A 15,234-nucleotide genomic window follows, 5' to 3' on the forward strand; every position below is an offset into this window, starting at 1 on the left:
TTAGTGCTGACTTGTGATCGTCAGTCAGGAGGATCACATGGTCAGTGATTAATTTGCCATATAATACTCTGTCAATGATTGGACTAAGACTGCACAATAAAAATCTTAGGAGGAAAATTTAAGCTGAGATCAGATGTTTTCTCCACCAAATTGCCTTTGTGTATATCCTCTATTGTATTTCAGTCTTGTGTCCAGACAACGTGATCTCTGTAGCTTTCTGCCAGAGGAACACCACATGAGTACACCTCAGCTGTCTGAGCAGCTGTTGCTCGATGAATGACGCAGCGGAATGACGCCATCTGTGAACACACTCTTCCCCTGGAGCTCCGGATGGGTGTGTGAGAAAACACAGTAGTCCCCGTTACACTCATCACGTGCGTCCTGCATGCAATATGTTAGCCTAGATAGAGTGGAACACAACTGTTTTCTTCCAGGGTGCAAAGATTAATACTTCCTCTTTGACTCAGACATGGTTTGGAGGAGTCTCTAGTGAACTTAACTGTCGGTGCTGCCAGCACTCTGCATTAACACAAGGATGCGCAACAGGCCAGGTTAGCCAAGGTAAGGTATTACAGGGTAATGCCGAAGCTCCTGACATGTGGCTCCCACACTATTCTTGTTCTGACCAAAATTAGTTTGCGTTCACTCTTAACCATCTTATGCCGCTTCACCATTAACTTATCTTCTCAAAACATCCTTTTCCTTTAGTCATGTTAACTATGCTGAGGTGTAATGATCCTGAGGACTTTACCCTTGTGACATGATGGTTTATCAGGCTTGCACAGGAAAGAACATAAAATGATGAAATAGTTCTACTAAACCAACATTATAAAAAAAAAAGTGAGCTTTGTAAATCAACACACTACAAGACTTGGTAATGTCTCTCTGTACAGTTTTATTTACATGATACTATTCTGTCGTAATGCTGGATAGCAAGATTATATGTAATACATAAATATCAACACAGTTTGTTGTTTTTTCATTTTTTGTACAAATTTGCATATAACTAAGAATCATAAAGGAAAAACTCAAACAGATACATACGGTTATCTTTTAAATGAAACAAAAAACATCCTTACAGGGCAGAAAAAAGGGGGATTAACACAAGTCACAAACATACATCGGCTTCAATGTGTCAGGCAGCCATGAAAACACACTTTTGCACAGGTATGTGCATGAGCCTGCACACAAATACACACACACGCACACTTCTCTACGGTGCTCTATAGCAGACGCACAGACCAATAGCTGTTAGACAGATGAGAAGTTATATCTAATCTTGGTATCTATTATTTTTCATAACTCTAGCTCTGGCATGCTCCTGTAGTTCTGTAAACATGTGCTGATAAACCGGGTAGCTCCACAGACAAAAGGGTTGGGGAACAACACTCGCACACACACTCGCACACGCACACACACACACACACACACCCCCCCATCCACCCACACACGCACAGCTCACATGAACTTTCCGTTAGCGCATTTTTTTAAAAAATAAACAGAAAAGAAAATGGTTCACATATTCTAATTCCACAAATGCACCGAATACATGCGCTAACATCAGTACAATATCAATGGAAAAATAAAAAGGTAACATAACAGATAATTGTCGCCCAGCAAATAAAATGTCTGAAACCCTAAGTTGAGTGATACCAAATATTTCTGAACCACTAATGCAGATGAAGAGTAAGTCATGCATGTATCCCATTCATTCATGCCCCTACTATATTGTGGCCTAAGTCACCTACCAGGCCTGCCAGGGAAGGGTGCCATCCTTCCTCTCAGGCTACACATGGGTACACACAGCCCTGCACCAGGCGTCTAAGATTACAATCTGAGCTCAAGACCAGTTAGGGGGAAACTCCTTAACCCATTATATGAAAATGTTTAGACTCAGTGACACGTAGAGTCATTCGTCTGTCCCTGTCCAGCGTGATACCTCCAGCCATGTTGGAAAAAGCCTTGTCACAATCAAGACTCGCTGATCACCGGGTCGCCGAGGCCGACTATCAAGACCATCCATTGTTCCGCTTGGGTCAAAGCTGATGAACACAAAGTAAACGGGAAGACAACAAAGCTTAACACAGCAGCTGTGAGGTAGGTAAAGCTAGGAAAGACAGAGACAAAGTAACAAAGTCCCTTGTGCACAGTGGGGGACACTTGTACGGTTCTCCAAACGTTGACTCCAATAGCAATGGAGCCCGGAACAAGAAGTTCAAAGGTTGAGGGACACAACTCGTGTGGACGGTCACTGTGTAGTTTGAATGCTATGAAAGACTTGCCAGTGACTTACACAGGGTCTGAGTAAAATGGCTGTCTACGGTTTGGCACAAAATGGCGCCTGGTTTGGGTGAGAGGAGCACAGCTTATCCTGGACAGGTTGCCTGGGCTGCTTCTGATAAGACAATACACATTCTTAGAAAAAAAAGGACTCAACAGCAGCAAAATCACACCACAGAAAATAGAATAAAACAAACTAATGACTTAATCAAAAAAGGAGAAAAGTGATCATTCATGCATCTCCCTCAGACAGGATCTTTTCATTTTTTACTTTTTTCCTCTTCATCATTTTCTTGAGGTTGTAATTTCATAAATCAAGTCCTTTCAGTCCTCGCTTGGATCACTGCCAGTGATCATTTCCAAAGGTTCACACTCATACTCCAGTCTTTGTCAAAGGTTTCTGTCATTGTTGATGTCGCTCCTGATTTTGTCAAATCTATATTCTCTGGATCTTGTCAGCAACCACAACGGGGTTCTCTTTGCGGATCTTGGCAGCAGCCTCAGCCTTGTAATCATAGGGACAGTTGTGCTTGTCGGAGTACCGGTGGATGCCACAGAACAGGTTCCCACAGCGACAGTCGAACCCTGGAAGCACACACGAATTAAGGTCACAGATAGAACAGGAGTTGAAAACCCTTTGTCTTTACTCTTTAATCTCTGACAGGTAAAAATATTATCACCATCAATAATAAAATATCAAATGTGTGTTTTGCTGCTCACCTGTGAGGCCCACCCTTTTGCGGCACATGAAGCACCTGTTCTTCTTAGGTTTGGGGGTGTCACCCTTGCCTTCATCACTGCTGGAAGAAGCTACAGGAGTAGGACTAGAAGCAGCAGGTTGGCTTACTACTACAGATGAAAAAGACAATAAGGGGAAAAAAAAAACATACATATAAGTCATGCTAGGTTTAATTTGCAATCATATGTAATCTTTAACTGGCATGAGCAGCAGACACACAAACAAACATGCTGGCAACTGAAATGATGTACGTTTCCCCCCATAAGATAATAATTAGTGAGTTCCTTATCTCTAAATTGCCCTTTCTTGCTCTTGGCAGAAAATAGAGCATTACTATGAGCAAGCCTCTGGCAGGCTGCATCAAATCTGAGCAAGCCCTCTGGTGAAGATGTATTTCTAAACCGGTTTATTTTTAGACCACCTCTCTCTCTTCAGAGCTGTAAGTAAAACCAACAGTTGGTCCTAGGGTATACAGCGAGGCATCTAAAATAAACGGTGGCTACGGTGGGTCCTTCGGCGCAACATTTACCTTAAGAAGTCTGTACGTGAGGAGTCACCTGTGTGTGTCTAAAGTCTTCTAGTTTAGTTAGTGTCGGCTGGCCTGTCTCTTACTTCAAGTGTGTTTGTGCGTGTCTGTGAGTTTTACCAGGCTCTAGGGGTTCTGGCTTGTCCTCTCTCGAGATGCTCATCTCTGTCATTTGTTGAGTCACAGGTAGAGATCCATGAAGAGTTCTGAAGGTTTACATGAAATGGAAAAAAGGAGGGATGTGAAGGAGAAAAACAAACAGTAAAGCAGCAGCTCACTCATTCTCCAATTTACATAACTACCTCGAACAGTCAAATACAACATACTGACCTAGACATGTCTGGCGAGGAGGCAGGGGAGGCATCGACCTTGGCTAGACTGGCTTCTAGTCTCTGGATGGCCGAGGCTTCTAAGGTAGGACTAGCAGCTGAAGCTGGAAGAGAATAAAGTGAATTCCATTAGACAAAACTCAAAAGAGAAAACAGTAATGAATGCAAGGTGTACAAAGTACACAAGTACAAAGTGCATGCAATCACCGGTAATGTCAGAGGAAAATACCTATTTCGAGCTCTGGACTGTATTGATCTTCAGATTAAAATACCACAAATCCTCCTCATCAATAATTTTATAGATCTTAGACTTGGGAGTGTAGAAGGATCTCAACATTTTCCATTTTTCCCATAATCCCAGATAAACTTTTTTGTTTGTAATGCGTTTGTCTTGTTTGAAGAACAAGTTCTAACAGGTTACCAGTGTCGCAGTGTGAGAGAGACTTTCATGTTTGACCTCAGACATGTCTAAATAAGGGAACACCCCCCCCCCCCAAACCCTGAACGTGTCATGAAGGAAAACAGATGTCTTTCATTACACAGAGTGTAAAAAACAGAGGGCTGGCAGGGGGAGGAGAGCTGAGAAAACACTCAAACTGGTCTTATTTCAAAACAGTGCCTAAACATCCTCCAGTCCCTCCTTGTCACCAACCATATATGTGCAGATTGAGCTTAATTTATTTGTTTACATCATAAACACAAGGCGCTTGCGATCCATTTGGATTGCACAATAATGGATTCCTGTGTATTTTTGTGTGCTTTCTTACCCATTGGGCTGAGGGGGCTCACGCGGTCGCTGCTCTGCTGTCGCGTCAGGTGGTCCTTATAACATACGGAACACATGCCATTGGTTCTTGGGTTGCCATAGAAACCGCAGCCTGTGGCACAAAGCATGGGCACCTGGCTCTGGTTCGTCTCTTGGGCCATTGCTGACAGAATGAGAGAGAATAGAATGCTTATTAGACATGGACACACACACAGTATTTTTCTGCATGAACAACTCCATGTGAAATACAGCTGAAAGCTTAAATATTAAAATAATATATTCATCAATATCCATCACAGGACACATTTCCTTGTACTGATATTCATGTTCCAAATAAACTTGTTGCCATGTCAGCAGGGTTGACAGATAAAAGCAGAGTCATATTATGAAAATATGAGCACATGTAAGTCTGTTTTGACTTGCCCTTTAGCATGAATACATTGATGAACTGTTCTCCACAGGAGGCCTAGAGAACGAACAAAACTCCCGGTGTTCTGTTCGGCACCTTTGGCCGAAGCTGGACTCTTTGATCACTATTGTGTCCCCCTTCCCTCCACCCAGCTCTTCCACCCCTTCACCCCTTTTCACAGCTCTGTCAAAAGTTAGTACGGTTCTTTCAGAACATTTGACCCACTTTTCATTTTCAGTTTGCTGCTTTAGGAAAATCTTTCTGTTTTTCTTATCAAGTGTTCTCCTTTCTAATGGGCTAAATGCTTCGTCATAACGAAAGGTAATTGTGTCATATGCAAAAGGAAATAATCACAGTTGAACAACGTTGACAACTAACCAAACACCATTGTGTGTCATGATTACCATGACTAGAAACTAACAAGAACTAACACTCCCTCATTAAGCTATTCACTCTTCATCTAGACACAAAATCACGCTCTGACTGACAAGGAGCAGCTCAGCCATAAACAGAACAAACACTCCACGTGAAGTAATATTCTGCCCGTTCCAAATGACAACATAATGAATGGGAATAAAAAAAGTAGGCCATGAGTTTCACAAAGTAACCCCCCCCCTCTCACTCCCCTGTGGTTCTGGCCACAAAGGGCATTTCAAAACTTCCTGAGTCATCACTTGCCACACATATGCTCAGAAAACAAGCGTGCATGTGCGTAACGTGGAAAATTGTGTGGCCCTATGACGTTGAACTTGTCACACTGTTCTGCTTCAATGCAATACAACAGGAAGTTGCACCATAGTAGATGCTGCCTTTAAGGCAGACAATAGATCAAAAACACCTTGTTGAGTGTCAATAAACAGACAGAACAAACAGAGAGGCAGGCAGATTAGTTTGGCAACCGATACCACACACACACACACACACACACACACACACACACACACACACACACACACACACACACACACACACACACACACACACACACACACACACACACACACACACACACACACACACACACACACACACACACACACACACACAGCCATCATCTACCAGGGTTTACAGCAACAGTATCCTATTTTCCTTGTAAACAACCTTTGGCCTTGTTGTGCTATAACATGGCAGCTGCTTACTCATCTACATTCTGGCCACAGACACAAACAGGGCAGGCGAGCTTCATGTTCCAGGAGAGGCTGGCAGTTGTCTCCGAACGTCCTGTCACTACACTCGAGTTGCTCTGACCTCACCAGCACGCTAACAACCAGCCCCCGACCCCCCCTCCTCCCCTCTACCCGTGCATGCTATCACTGCCATGTCAACAAAGGGGTTTCCTTGGAAAAGCCCACAAAGACCTTCTCTCCCTCTGAGTCACGTGTCCCAACTGCTGACTTCTGAAAAATACCAGACTTGAGGTCTGAGCTAGAGGTTGGTATGTGCTGTGTAGCTGGAAAGGATTTTTTTTCCTTACAGGCGATCAGCAGAATCATTCTTTTTCAAACCCAGCACCACTAGGTTGTTGTGTAGATAATCCGCATTTGGACAGTAGGATTCAAGCTACACGCCGAGACCCCATGTTCTTGGACAAGGCCTCTGGGCTAAAACAGTTCCTCAAAGGGAAGACGTCGACACAAACTGAGACTACATGACCAACGTAAACCAAAAGCACACCAAACAAAGAGCACGACAGATTAACCACGACTGTTGACTGTGACACACAGAGAACAATGGACGGGGTGTCTCAGCTGTCACGTTCAGCCCCAGCTGTCAGACAAATGGCGAGCGTGTTAACTTAATTTTTATCAAGACCCCTTCACTGACAAGGATGAGCTGGAAGGGAAAACACATAAAGTCGTCCATGTTCAAACCTCCCCGACATGAATTCGTTGACCGCTTGAGAAGTCTTTAAATGTTTAATAAGCAAGGAGAGTCTTTTAGGGAGAAAGGGGACACGCTAAAGGCCCATGAATTTGGGGAGATCGTCACTTCATTGACTGACAGTTACATTACTGCAAAGCAAAACATTGTGAGCAAAACAAATGCCCCGGTCTTGTCCTTGATGCTGACAGTAAGCCGAAACTGCCAACAACATGCCATTTAGTGGGGTTGTGTATGGTACAATACAGCCTCCGGGGCCAGTCGGGGGCTTTCCAGCAGCACAGGGCAGATCACCAGTCACTCATCATTCACCACCAACTTCCTCTCACATACACACCAAAAAAATAATAATAAGGAAAAAAAAAAAAATCCAAGCTAAATATAATCTGAAAGCTGGTTTGGTGATTTAAAGTCAAGCCCTGTTGGTAGTGTGTGATTAATCTCTGGCAAACAAAAGCTTCAGCTCGTATTTCAAGCCCTGCTGGGCTGAAAACGACTGAGTCACACGGAAGGACCGGACAGGGCAAACAGCCCCACTGTCCTTCTGTGACAAGCAGTAAATTAGTGTTGTTGTTTATTTTAAAAAGTGTTCAGTGATGCACATAGACTCATGGAGAGACGTCACTGGAGGTTGTTTTTTCCCCCCTGAAATAAACCCACAGTCTAGACACTGTGGTCCCTTCTCCCTTTGTTTCTGCTTCATCCCTTTGTCCGCGCTCTCTCCGCTTCCGGTTTCGGCTCCCGTCTCTCGACGCTGAGATCTTGTTTTTCTTCTTCGTGGGTTTTTTTTTTTCTTCTTCTTTCTTCCTCTCGGTTAACCGAAGCTGACGAGGACTACCTCGCTTATATAATCACACTTTAGCGCTTTAGAAAAAAGAAAAGAAGAAAAACAAAACAAAGCAGGACTCGGTGGCGGTGGGGGCCACAGAGCTCTTGAGCCCAGTCAGACGTCAGTCTCCCGACAACACACCCGGGCAGGGCTGCGTCGGCGGCGCTCGGTTCGATATTGAAGCAACACGCTCTGTAGACGGTTCAGGGGCGAATCTCGCGCTCCACTTGCCCGTTCGGCTTATGATTTTTTTTTCTATTTCTAGACGGGAATTAGCAGGCTTCGGCTTCGCGCCCCCCCCATCCCCCAGCTACAGACAAACAGAAAAACAGAGACAGTAACCAGCGCTAGCTGCTGCTACCCCCCCCCCCCCACCATCAACCAGACGGAGAGACGTTCGAGTGCTTGTGATATTTCCATTGAGGAGGAGGTGATGGTGGCGTCTCTGGCGACAAGTTCACCGGGCAATAGACCAGCATAAAGCAAACCAAACAAAAAAAATAAAGAGAGAAAGAAAACTTGGTTGCCACACAAGCCCGTCACACACACACACACACACACACACACACACACAACACCTGACCTTTCGAGCCACCGCTAAAGGTCGCCATGTCCGACCCAGCGAGCTCTGAGCCCCTCGTCTCTTCGTTGTTTCCCTCGACAGGCTGAGCTCACTTCACAACGCATCCCCGTCGTTAAGAAAAGGCCAAAAAAAACACCCAAAACAATAATCCGAGATCATCACCTGCTGACAATCGATGAGGGGGGCTTTTTTTTCTTCTCGCGAGACGACAGCGGGCCGTTTGTCTTGGCAGGAGAAAAAAGGTCGGGGTTGTTTCTTTTTGTTTTAGGGTCCTGGTGAAGCTGGTTTCCTTCTGTCTGGCGGTGTCTGGGATCCTCCGTCAGACAGCTTCAGGTAGGTGTACGTGTCCCTTCCTCGCCCTCCTGCCTCTCCGTCTTCCTCCCGTTCTCTCTCCGTCTCCCGTTCCTTCTGGATGGATGTTTGTTTCCTTCTTTAGTATGAGGGGTGGCGGATGATGTCACGGGTAAAACAACGTGTCGCCATTGGCTGCCTGCGGAGCCCCCTAGCGCTTTGTACAGTTCTGCGAGACGGGAGGATGGGGGAGTCGGGTGTGCGCATGCGCACAACCAGGGTTGCGTTATTACACATCCATTCGTCATCTTCCTACAAGGACACGAATGATTTTTTTTTTATTGAGTAATCCACCTAGATGGATGGATACATTAATAAAGGTGCTGACATGACTGAATTAAAAAAAAGGACGATTACGAGAGTAATCTTCAGGGAATCTCCCACTTTGTACAAGATCCTGTAGTTTGTGAGAGGGGGCGCACTGTTCTGTTGGTAAAAACAGCCTCGCCCCTCCTGCCACACAGTGTGATTACTTCTGCCAGAGGAACATAACAAGCGTACGTTTATAACCAGGACGATGTACTAGTTTGTTTTTCAGTGGAAAGCGTTGGCTGACACTAGGCTGCCTCTCTCTAACACACACACACACACACACACACACACACACACACACTTGTTGTGTTTCTAGGAGGGAAAAAACGGAAGTGGTGTGTGATAGCATGAAAAAATAGTTCCCAATTAATACAAAACAATACCAGGGCCAGAAACACTGATATTGATTATATTGATACCGACACTTTTTAAAGATAAAAAGGAATAATTTATCATATATATCATATATTGGGGAGGGCCATGTATCATTAGCAGAATATCTGAAGTTACTTTATTTAATCAGGCATTATTAAATATGTTTATTGTCTGAATTGTGGTGAGTGTTCGAATGAGGGTTTGTGTGCAGAAGATGTGATCTAATGTAAGACAAACCAATATTTTTGTATCAATTATTAAAACAAACAACCTTTAACCAATACTATCGATAGTCACCCACCCCTAGTGAGGACCCTCATTTACATAATGCGTAGCCCATGGCCCAATCCCAACCCATGACTCTAGACTGAACACAAACATAAAACATACGAACAGCTGTTTGAAAAGTTGGTCCCAGTGGCAACCAAAATGTCTTCACTTTGTAAAAAAAGTCCACAGTCTGAAAGTTTGAAATTCAAATACGACCTCACAAAGATAAACACGCACTACAGGTGGAAACAAACTCGCTCGTGTTGATGCTGTTGTTTCAGCAGTGGTGTTTTAATTTCACCTTTTTAGTCTAAAAACATAGATCAAGATAAGGGATTTCATGCTTTTTGCAGTATTTAGATATTTGTGTAGGTAGATACAATTTGCTTGATATATATATTTTGACATTAAAATAATCTTTCAAAAGTAGCAGAGATTTCACTGCCTTTTTTTTAGTGATGAGCAAAAATGTCATGGGGCATTGAAATAAACGGGGAATCTGCACTCGTGACCTCAGTATTTCTAAAATTGGGTGGTAAACATATCTCTACCGGTTTTATAATAGATGTGGGCTCTTATTCTTTAAACCCCAATTTCTGACACAATCAGCACATCATGTATTGGTCATATTAATGTGAATTATGAAATCGTGTACCTCGCAGTGAGTCAGGAGTGCTGTATCGTTTGTCCTGCAGATCTAACAAGTCCCAGCGTATTCCACCCCCTCATCAGTGTTCTGACACCCACATCCCCAGGCACCACAGGCCACGCTGAGCGGAAAACAAATACATCGGGTGGGACGGCGTGGTGCCTGTGTTTGTGTGTGTGTGTGTGTGTGTGTGTGTGTGTGTGTGTGTGCTCAAGTGTGTTTGAGGGAACATGTTGTCATCTGTCAGTGAGGGGATTCGTGGAAAGGCTAGTACAAGTCTGGAAGTCATTGGCTAATACAACCTGTTTTGCTCCAGTTCAAACCAGAATTCATTGTATAGCCAAGTGACTATACTTATTATGATATATCATAGTATTTACAGCTCCTTTACAGTAAATGCGGTATGTCTCTGCTGAATTTTTCAAGTTGAATATATTTTCTTAAAATTATACATTATACTTTTAATCTTTTTGTTTGGTGGCATATTTTCAGGATAAAGTATAAGAAAAACAGGGGGGAAAGCGTAAAACGAAATGGGATCTACAATTCCTGATTAACGAGCAACAGCAGTACTTGGTGCTGTATTTGCTGTACAACAAACTGATCATCTTTGGTCAGATTGTTAATCTCTGACAACTGTAAAACAGCTGGTGATAATCTGAGTCACTGTGACCTCAGGATGGCCGGTGGTTATCTGACTCACTACGAGATATACAGTCAGAGGTTCTTTGTTACAGTGTGGAAGGAATCGAAAAAAGAAAAAGAAGCAGCACATTCACACTAATGATTTTCAGTAAATTATTCAATAGCACATGATGTTAATATACTAGGCTTTTCACAAAGACTTCTTTCATGACAGTGAGTTCATTTGCATACAATTTACAGCTATTGTAAGCGCGGGCCTTTATAAACAAGGAACATTATTCACTGATTAAAGGGAAAGCGATGATGAAGGTGAACCATTGAAATACTGACAGGCCAACAGTCACGGTTTATCTTTTAATGGACAAATTTGAATATTGCTTGTTAAATCTCATCATGTGGCCTTGTTATGCAGATTGTCCCGTGTATGTATCACACACAGTTCTAGTAGGGTTATTTTACAGGGACAAGCTCAAAAGCTTTTCATATGTGAGTAAAGAAAGCATTGGAGCAGGGAGGGAAAACCTACTCTGTGTTTTACACTAAGGTCTTTGTGTGTGAGTGTTGTGTTAACACAGCCGCGAACAGAGCAGAGAAGAAGGAACATGTGTATGTCAAATGTATGTCTATTTAGTATGTGAAGGTTCATGGGTTTCATTGAGGGAGGGGGCAGCTGAGGAGAGAGTGGGAGGTGTTGAGTATCATTACCCATCCCCCTCGCTGTCATAGCTTGGCTTCCGTGTGTGTGTGCGTGTGTTTGTAGGTTTTGGTACCACTGAGTATGTGTGGGTGGTTAGTTAAAATGGTGCTGGTGGTTGAATGGGGAGTTAAGGGGGTGATATTTTTTTTCCACAGCCATGATGGATACACGTGAGCAAGTGTAAGTGACAGTGTTGTCATGACAACAGATGCATACAATTTACAGTATCTTTTTTGTTGCTCAGTCTGGGTATGTGTATGTCTCTCTCTGTGTGTGTGTTTGTGTGTGTGTGTGTGTGTGTGTGTGTGTGTGTGTGTGTGTGTGTGAGTGTGTGAGGGTGTGAGGATTACTTATGTGAATCTGGAACAGCCTGTCTGTAGTTACTAGGCAGATATTGGCCCACCCGGCACCAACACACACACACACACACACACACACACACACACACACACACACACACACACACAGGGGCACAGCTTGCCTGTGTCTGGCGTCAGTGTGGTGAGACACTGTTGATAAAGGGGCTAGTGGTGGAAATGGCAGCTTATCCATTTACATAAGCTGTGTGTGGGGCTTGATAAGCTCTGTACCAAGGTTGACAAGTATTGCTTCAAAACTTGATCCCCCACCCTGCTCTGTCCACATTCAACTTCACGTGCAGCCCCTTAAGAGGGGAGTGACAACGTGTGTGCAACTGTGTGTGTGTTGACATAAGTAAAGAGAAACATTTCATGAACAGAGGGAGCCTGTCTGTATGGTTCAGGGGAGATGAGGGACAGCTTTGTTGTTAATTTCTTGATACTTTTAGTTCCATCTAGACCGTTGTTCGTGTAATTGTTGAGTAGATGAAAGGTGGAGCAAACTAAAGAAACACAGAGCAACAGAGAGAGCAACACCAACGGGTTCAAATGAGTGTGATCTGCTGATTCAGCGTCCGCTGACCATTCAGCCTCTCACTAGTGCTGCTACACGACTCCTCTGCTTCTCTCGTGAATGTGTTTCTTGTTATTTCTGACCAGGGAGGAGTCCCCCGAAACTTTCCCAGCTAACCCTCTCTGTGTAAGCTCTCTCCCTCTTCCTTTTCTCCTCCCTTCTCCGCACGCACACACACACACACACACACACACACACACACACACACACACACACAAACTTCACCTTACATGGACATCTGGATGATTGTTGGACTAACAAGGCGTGTGTTTGTAAAAATGTGTGTGCGCGCGCGCGTGTAAAGTGTGGTCACGGTGAAAAGTTGTAGAAAAGTCGTGCAGTGCTTTTTGCAGCGTGGCCATGTGGCCATTTACATTTACACGCTGCTCAGTGTGGGTTTGTCCTCTGCAGCTGATATATGAGACCAGAGTTGCACTTGCTTGGATGCCTGCGTGCGGTGAACAAATGTGAACCCCTGAACGTGAGTGCGCGCGTGTGTGTGAAAGAGAGAGAGAGAGAGAGAGAGAGAGAGAGAGAGTGTGTACATGTGTGTGCAGCAGATGTCCTGTGCTCCGTTCTGCTCCCAAGACTGGCTGGTCTTTGTTGCTGCTCCCTCGTGCAGACGGGCCTAGCCACGTGCTTCTCTGTCTGCAAGGACAAGCCACGCCTCCGTCTGTATAATCTGTCAATTGCAGCAGCCACGCGCCGCCCTTCGCACTACCCACAGTCTGACAGGGTCTGCCTCCCTGCCTGATGACGCTGTTTTACTCACGCATACTTACCATGCTCTCTCCTCTCTCTCTCTCTTTCACTCACTCACACCAACACACTTGTCTTTTGGTAGCTGTGTCAAAATTCATCTCTTTCTCTTGATGTCGCTGCCTGAATTTTCCATGAAAAGCCTCCTTTCTTCCTCTACCTCCACAGAGGCACAACAGTCAGTTGTAATCATAAACTACCCAAAACAGGAAGAAGGGATTTAGTGAAGGGGAAAACAAGAGAGGAAAAAAAGTCCAATGTTCCAGTTTGCCACCGTTTGTGTCTTGTTCCCCCTCTACATGGTAACAACTTGGAAGTGGACTAGGATGAAATTCCATCAGCATCATTCAAACAAGTCGGTTTTCCCCTTATCACTCTGAAACTGAAACAAAACAAGCCCAACCCCTCCCCAGAAGCAATCAATCATCGCAGACAGTCTTCCAGGTAAACGGCATGCATCACATTGAAACTACACGCGATACTGTGTGCCGCGGACGTCTTCAGTGACAAGCCTCTGTCTCTCTGCAGTGATTGGCCCACTTTTAATTCCTCCGGCAAAAATGTGTCAGAGTCAAACCTGAATAGCCCGCATTCTCCTCCCTTCTCTCTCTCCCTCGGACAAATACAGCCAAGTATTCGCCTCCGGGCAACAACTCCCATGCTGCTTTACATATAGCGTCAACAGTTGTAGAGGTGAGGAGACGTTGATGTTAAACAAAGTTCGCGGGTGGATTGTTATCAGAGTCAATTGTCGTTTGTTTTTGATTGACACGAGGTACATTTTGATTTGAACAAAAAAAATATGAAAATACAAACAAACCAATCGTTGCAGATAGTTCATCGTTGCTCTTGATAACCCTTCGGATACATTATTTTATTTTCTGTTAACTTTTGACGTTTACCTCAAACAAGACACAGTACAGTGCCTTAAGACCTCATTAGACGGACGTCCACTGTGTCCGTGCTGTTTTCCCTGTCACCCTGACCTGCATTAGGGGGCAGGGAGCTCAGTGACAGGCCGATCATCTGTTGCAGAGCTGCTGTTTGACTCACACAGTACATGCAGGCCCTTTGCAGCGCTCACTAGCTGTTTATCACACCAACAGATGGATGAGTCGCTGCCTGTCGCCCGAACTCTGATAACTCCAAATGATTTTAGTGTTTCACCGAACAAAAAAGAGAGCAAAGACAAATTGTTCTGTGTGTGCACAGCGGCGAACTCCTATCAATTCATGCTCGGACACCCATATGTACACTCATCGGAACTGACTGGGACAAAATGCACATTCACACACTTTGATGGGATAAAAATACATCATGTATGTCTTTCAGGAAAAAGTTCAAAACAGTTAACAAATAAAACATGTAACTTTTGTTCGAGGTTTGCTATAATTATCTGTATTGTGTCGATGTCCTGTTCTGTGAATAAACTTTAGAAATGCGTTGCTTTAAGTAAAGACACATACTGAGCTTTAACAGAACAATATTAAAACACTACATCTGACCATAAGGCCACATGTACAAATCCTACACCTTAAAGGTTGCGGATACTAGGTTAGGTTCTGTTTGTCTAATCACCCAAATTTTATCCAAAAGGATAAAGCAGTTTTCTCAATTAACCAGTTGTATTTCGCCAAGTGGATACTTTTTTTGTAATGTTTTTTAAAATGTTTTTTATAGTATTTTCTAGAAAAACACTTTTTCTTGACACCATGCGCATCCCAGACAAATACATTCCTACCTGTAGTTTTGGCAGCTGAGGCAAAAATCTCAGAGAGACTTCAAAAACATGTACAAGAGGTGAATTTTGCTATTCTGGTGGATCGATTTACTGTCCATTTGCCTTTCAGATGCATCTTGCAGTGGTTTGCAGTTTGTTTTGATGCTGTTCTATGCTCAAA

The 15,234-nt window shown here is 43.9% G+C and overlaps 1 protein-coding gene across 3 annotated transcripts; it reads right to left on the reverse strand.

Moving 5' to 3' along the window:
• Positions 1–875: 875 nt before the first annotated feature.
• On the reverse strand, positions 876–8,836 carry zfand5a (zinc finger, AN1-type domain 5a). Of its 3 annotated transcripts, XR_004794610.2 has the most exons (7): positions 8,343–8,494; positions 4,642–4,803; positions 3,876–3,978; positions 3,666–3,751; positions 3,001–3,129; positions 2,294–2,865; positions 876–2,042 (listed from the first exon to the last, which is right to left on the reverse strand). XR_004794610.2 is itself a non-coding variant. In XM_035640403.2 (6 exons), the coding sequence occupies exons 2-6, from the start codon at positions 4,799–4,801 to the stop codon at positions 2,717–2,719; spliced, it is 627 nt and encodes a 208-aa protein (XP_035496296.1). In that variant the 5' UTR covers positions 4,802–4,803; positions 8,505–8,836; the 3' UTR covers positions 876–2,716. The 3 variants fall into 3 exon arrangements, 2 of the variants coding, with proteins under 2 accessions (XP_035496296.1, XP_035496295.1); XM_035640403.2 differs by lacking the exon at positions 8,343–8,494 and adding an exon at positions 8,505–8,836 and having other exon boundaries at positions 876–2,865; XM_035640402.2 differs by having other exon boundaries at positions 876–2,865.
• Between the last annotated feature and the right edge of the window lie 6,398 nt (positions 8,837–15,234).

Source organism: Scophthalmus maximus, chromosome 19 (assembly GCF_022379125.1).
Source record: "Scophthalmus maximus strain ysfricsl-2021 chromosome 19, ASM2237912v1, whole genome shotgun sequence".
Classification (NCBI taxonomy): Eukaryota; Metazoa; Chordata; class Actinopteri; order Pleuronectiformes; family Scophthalmidae; genus Scophthalmus; species Scophthalmus maximus.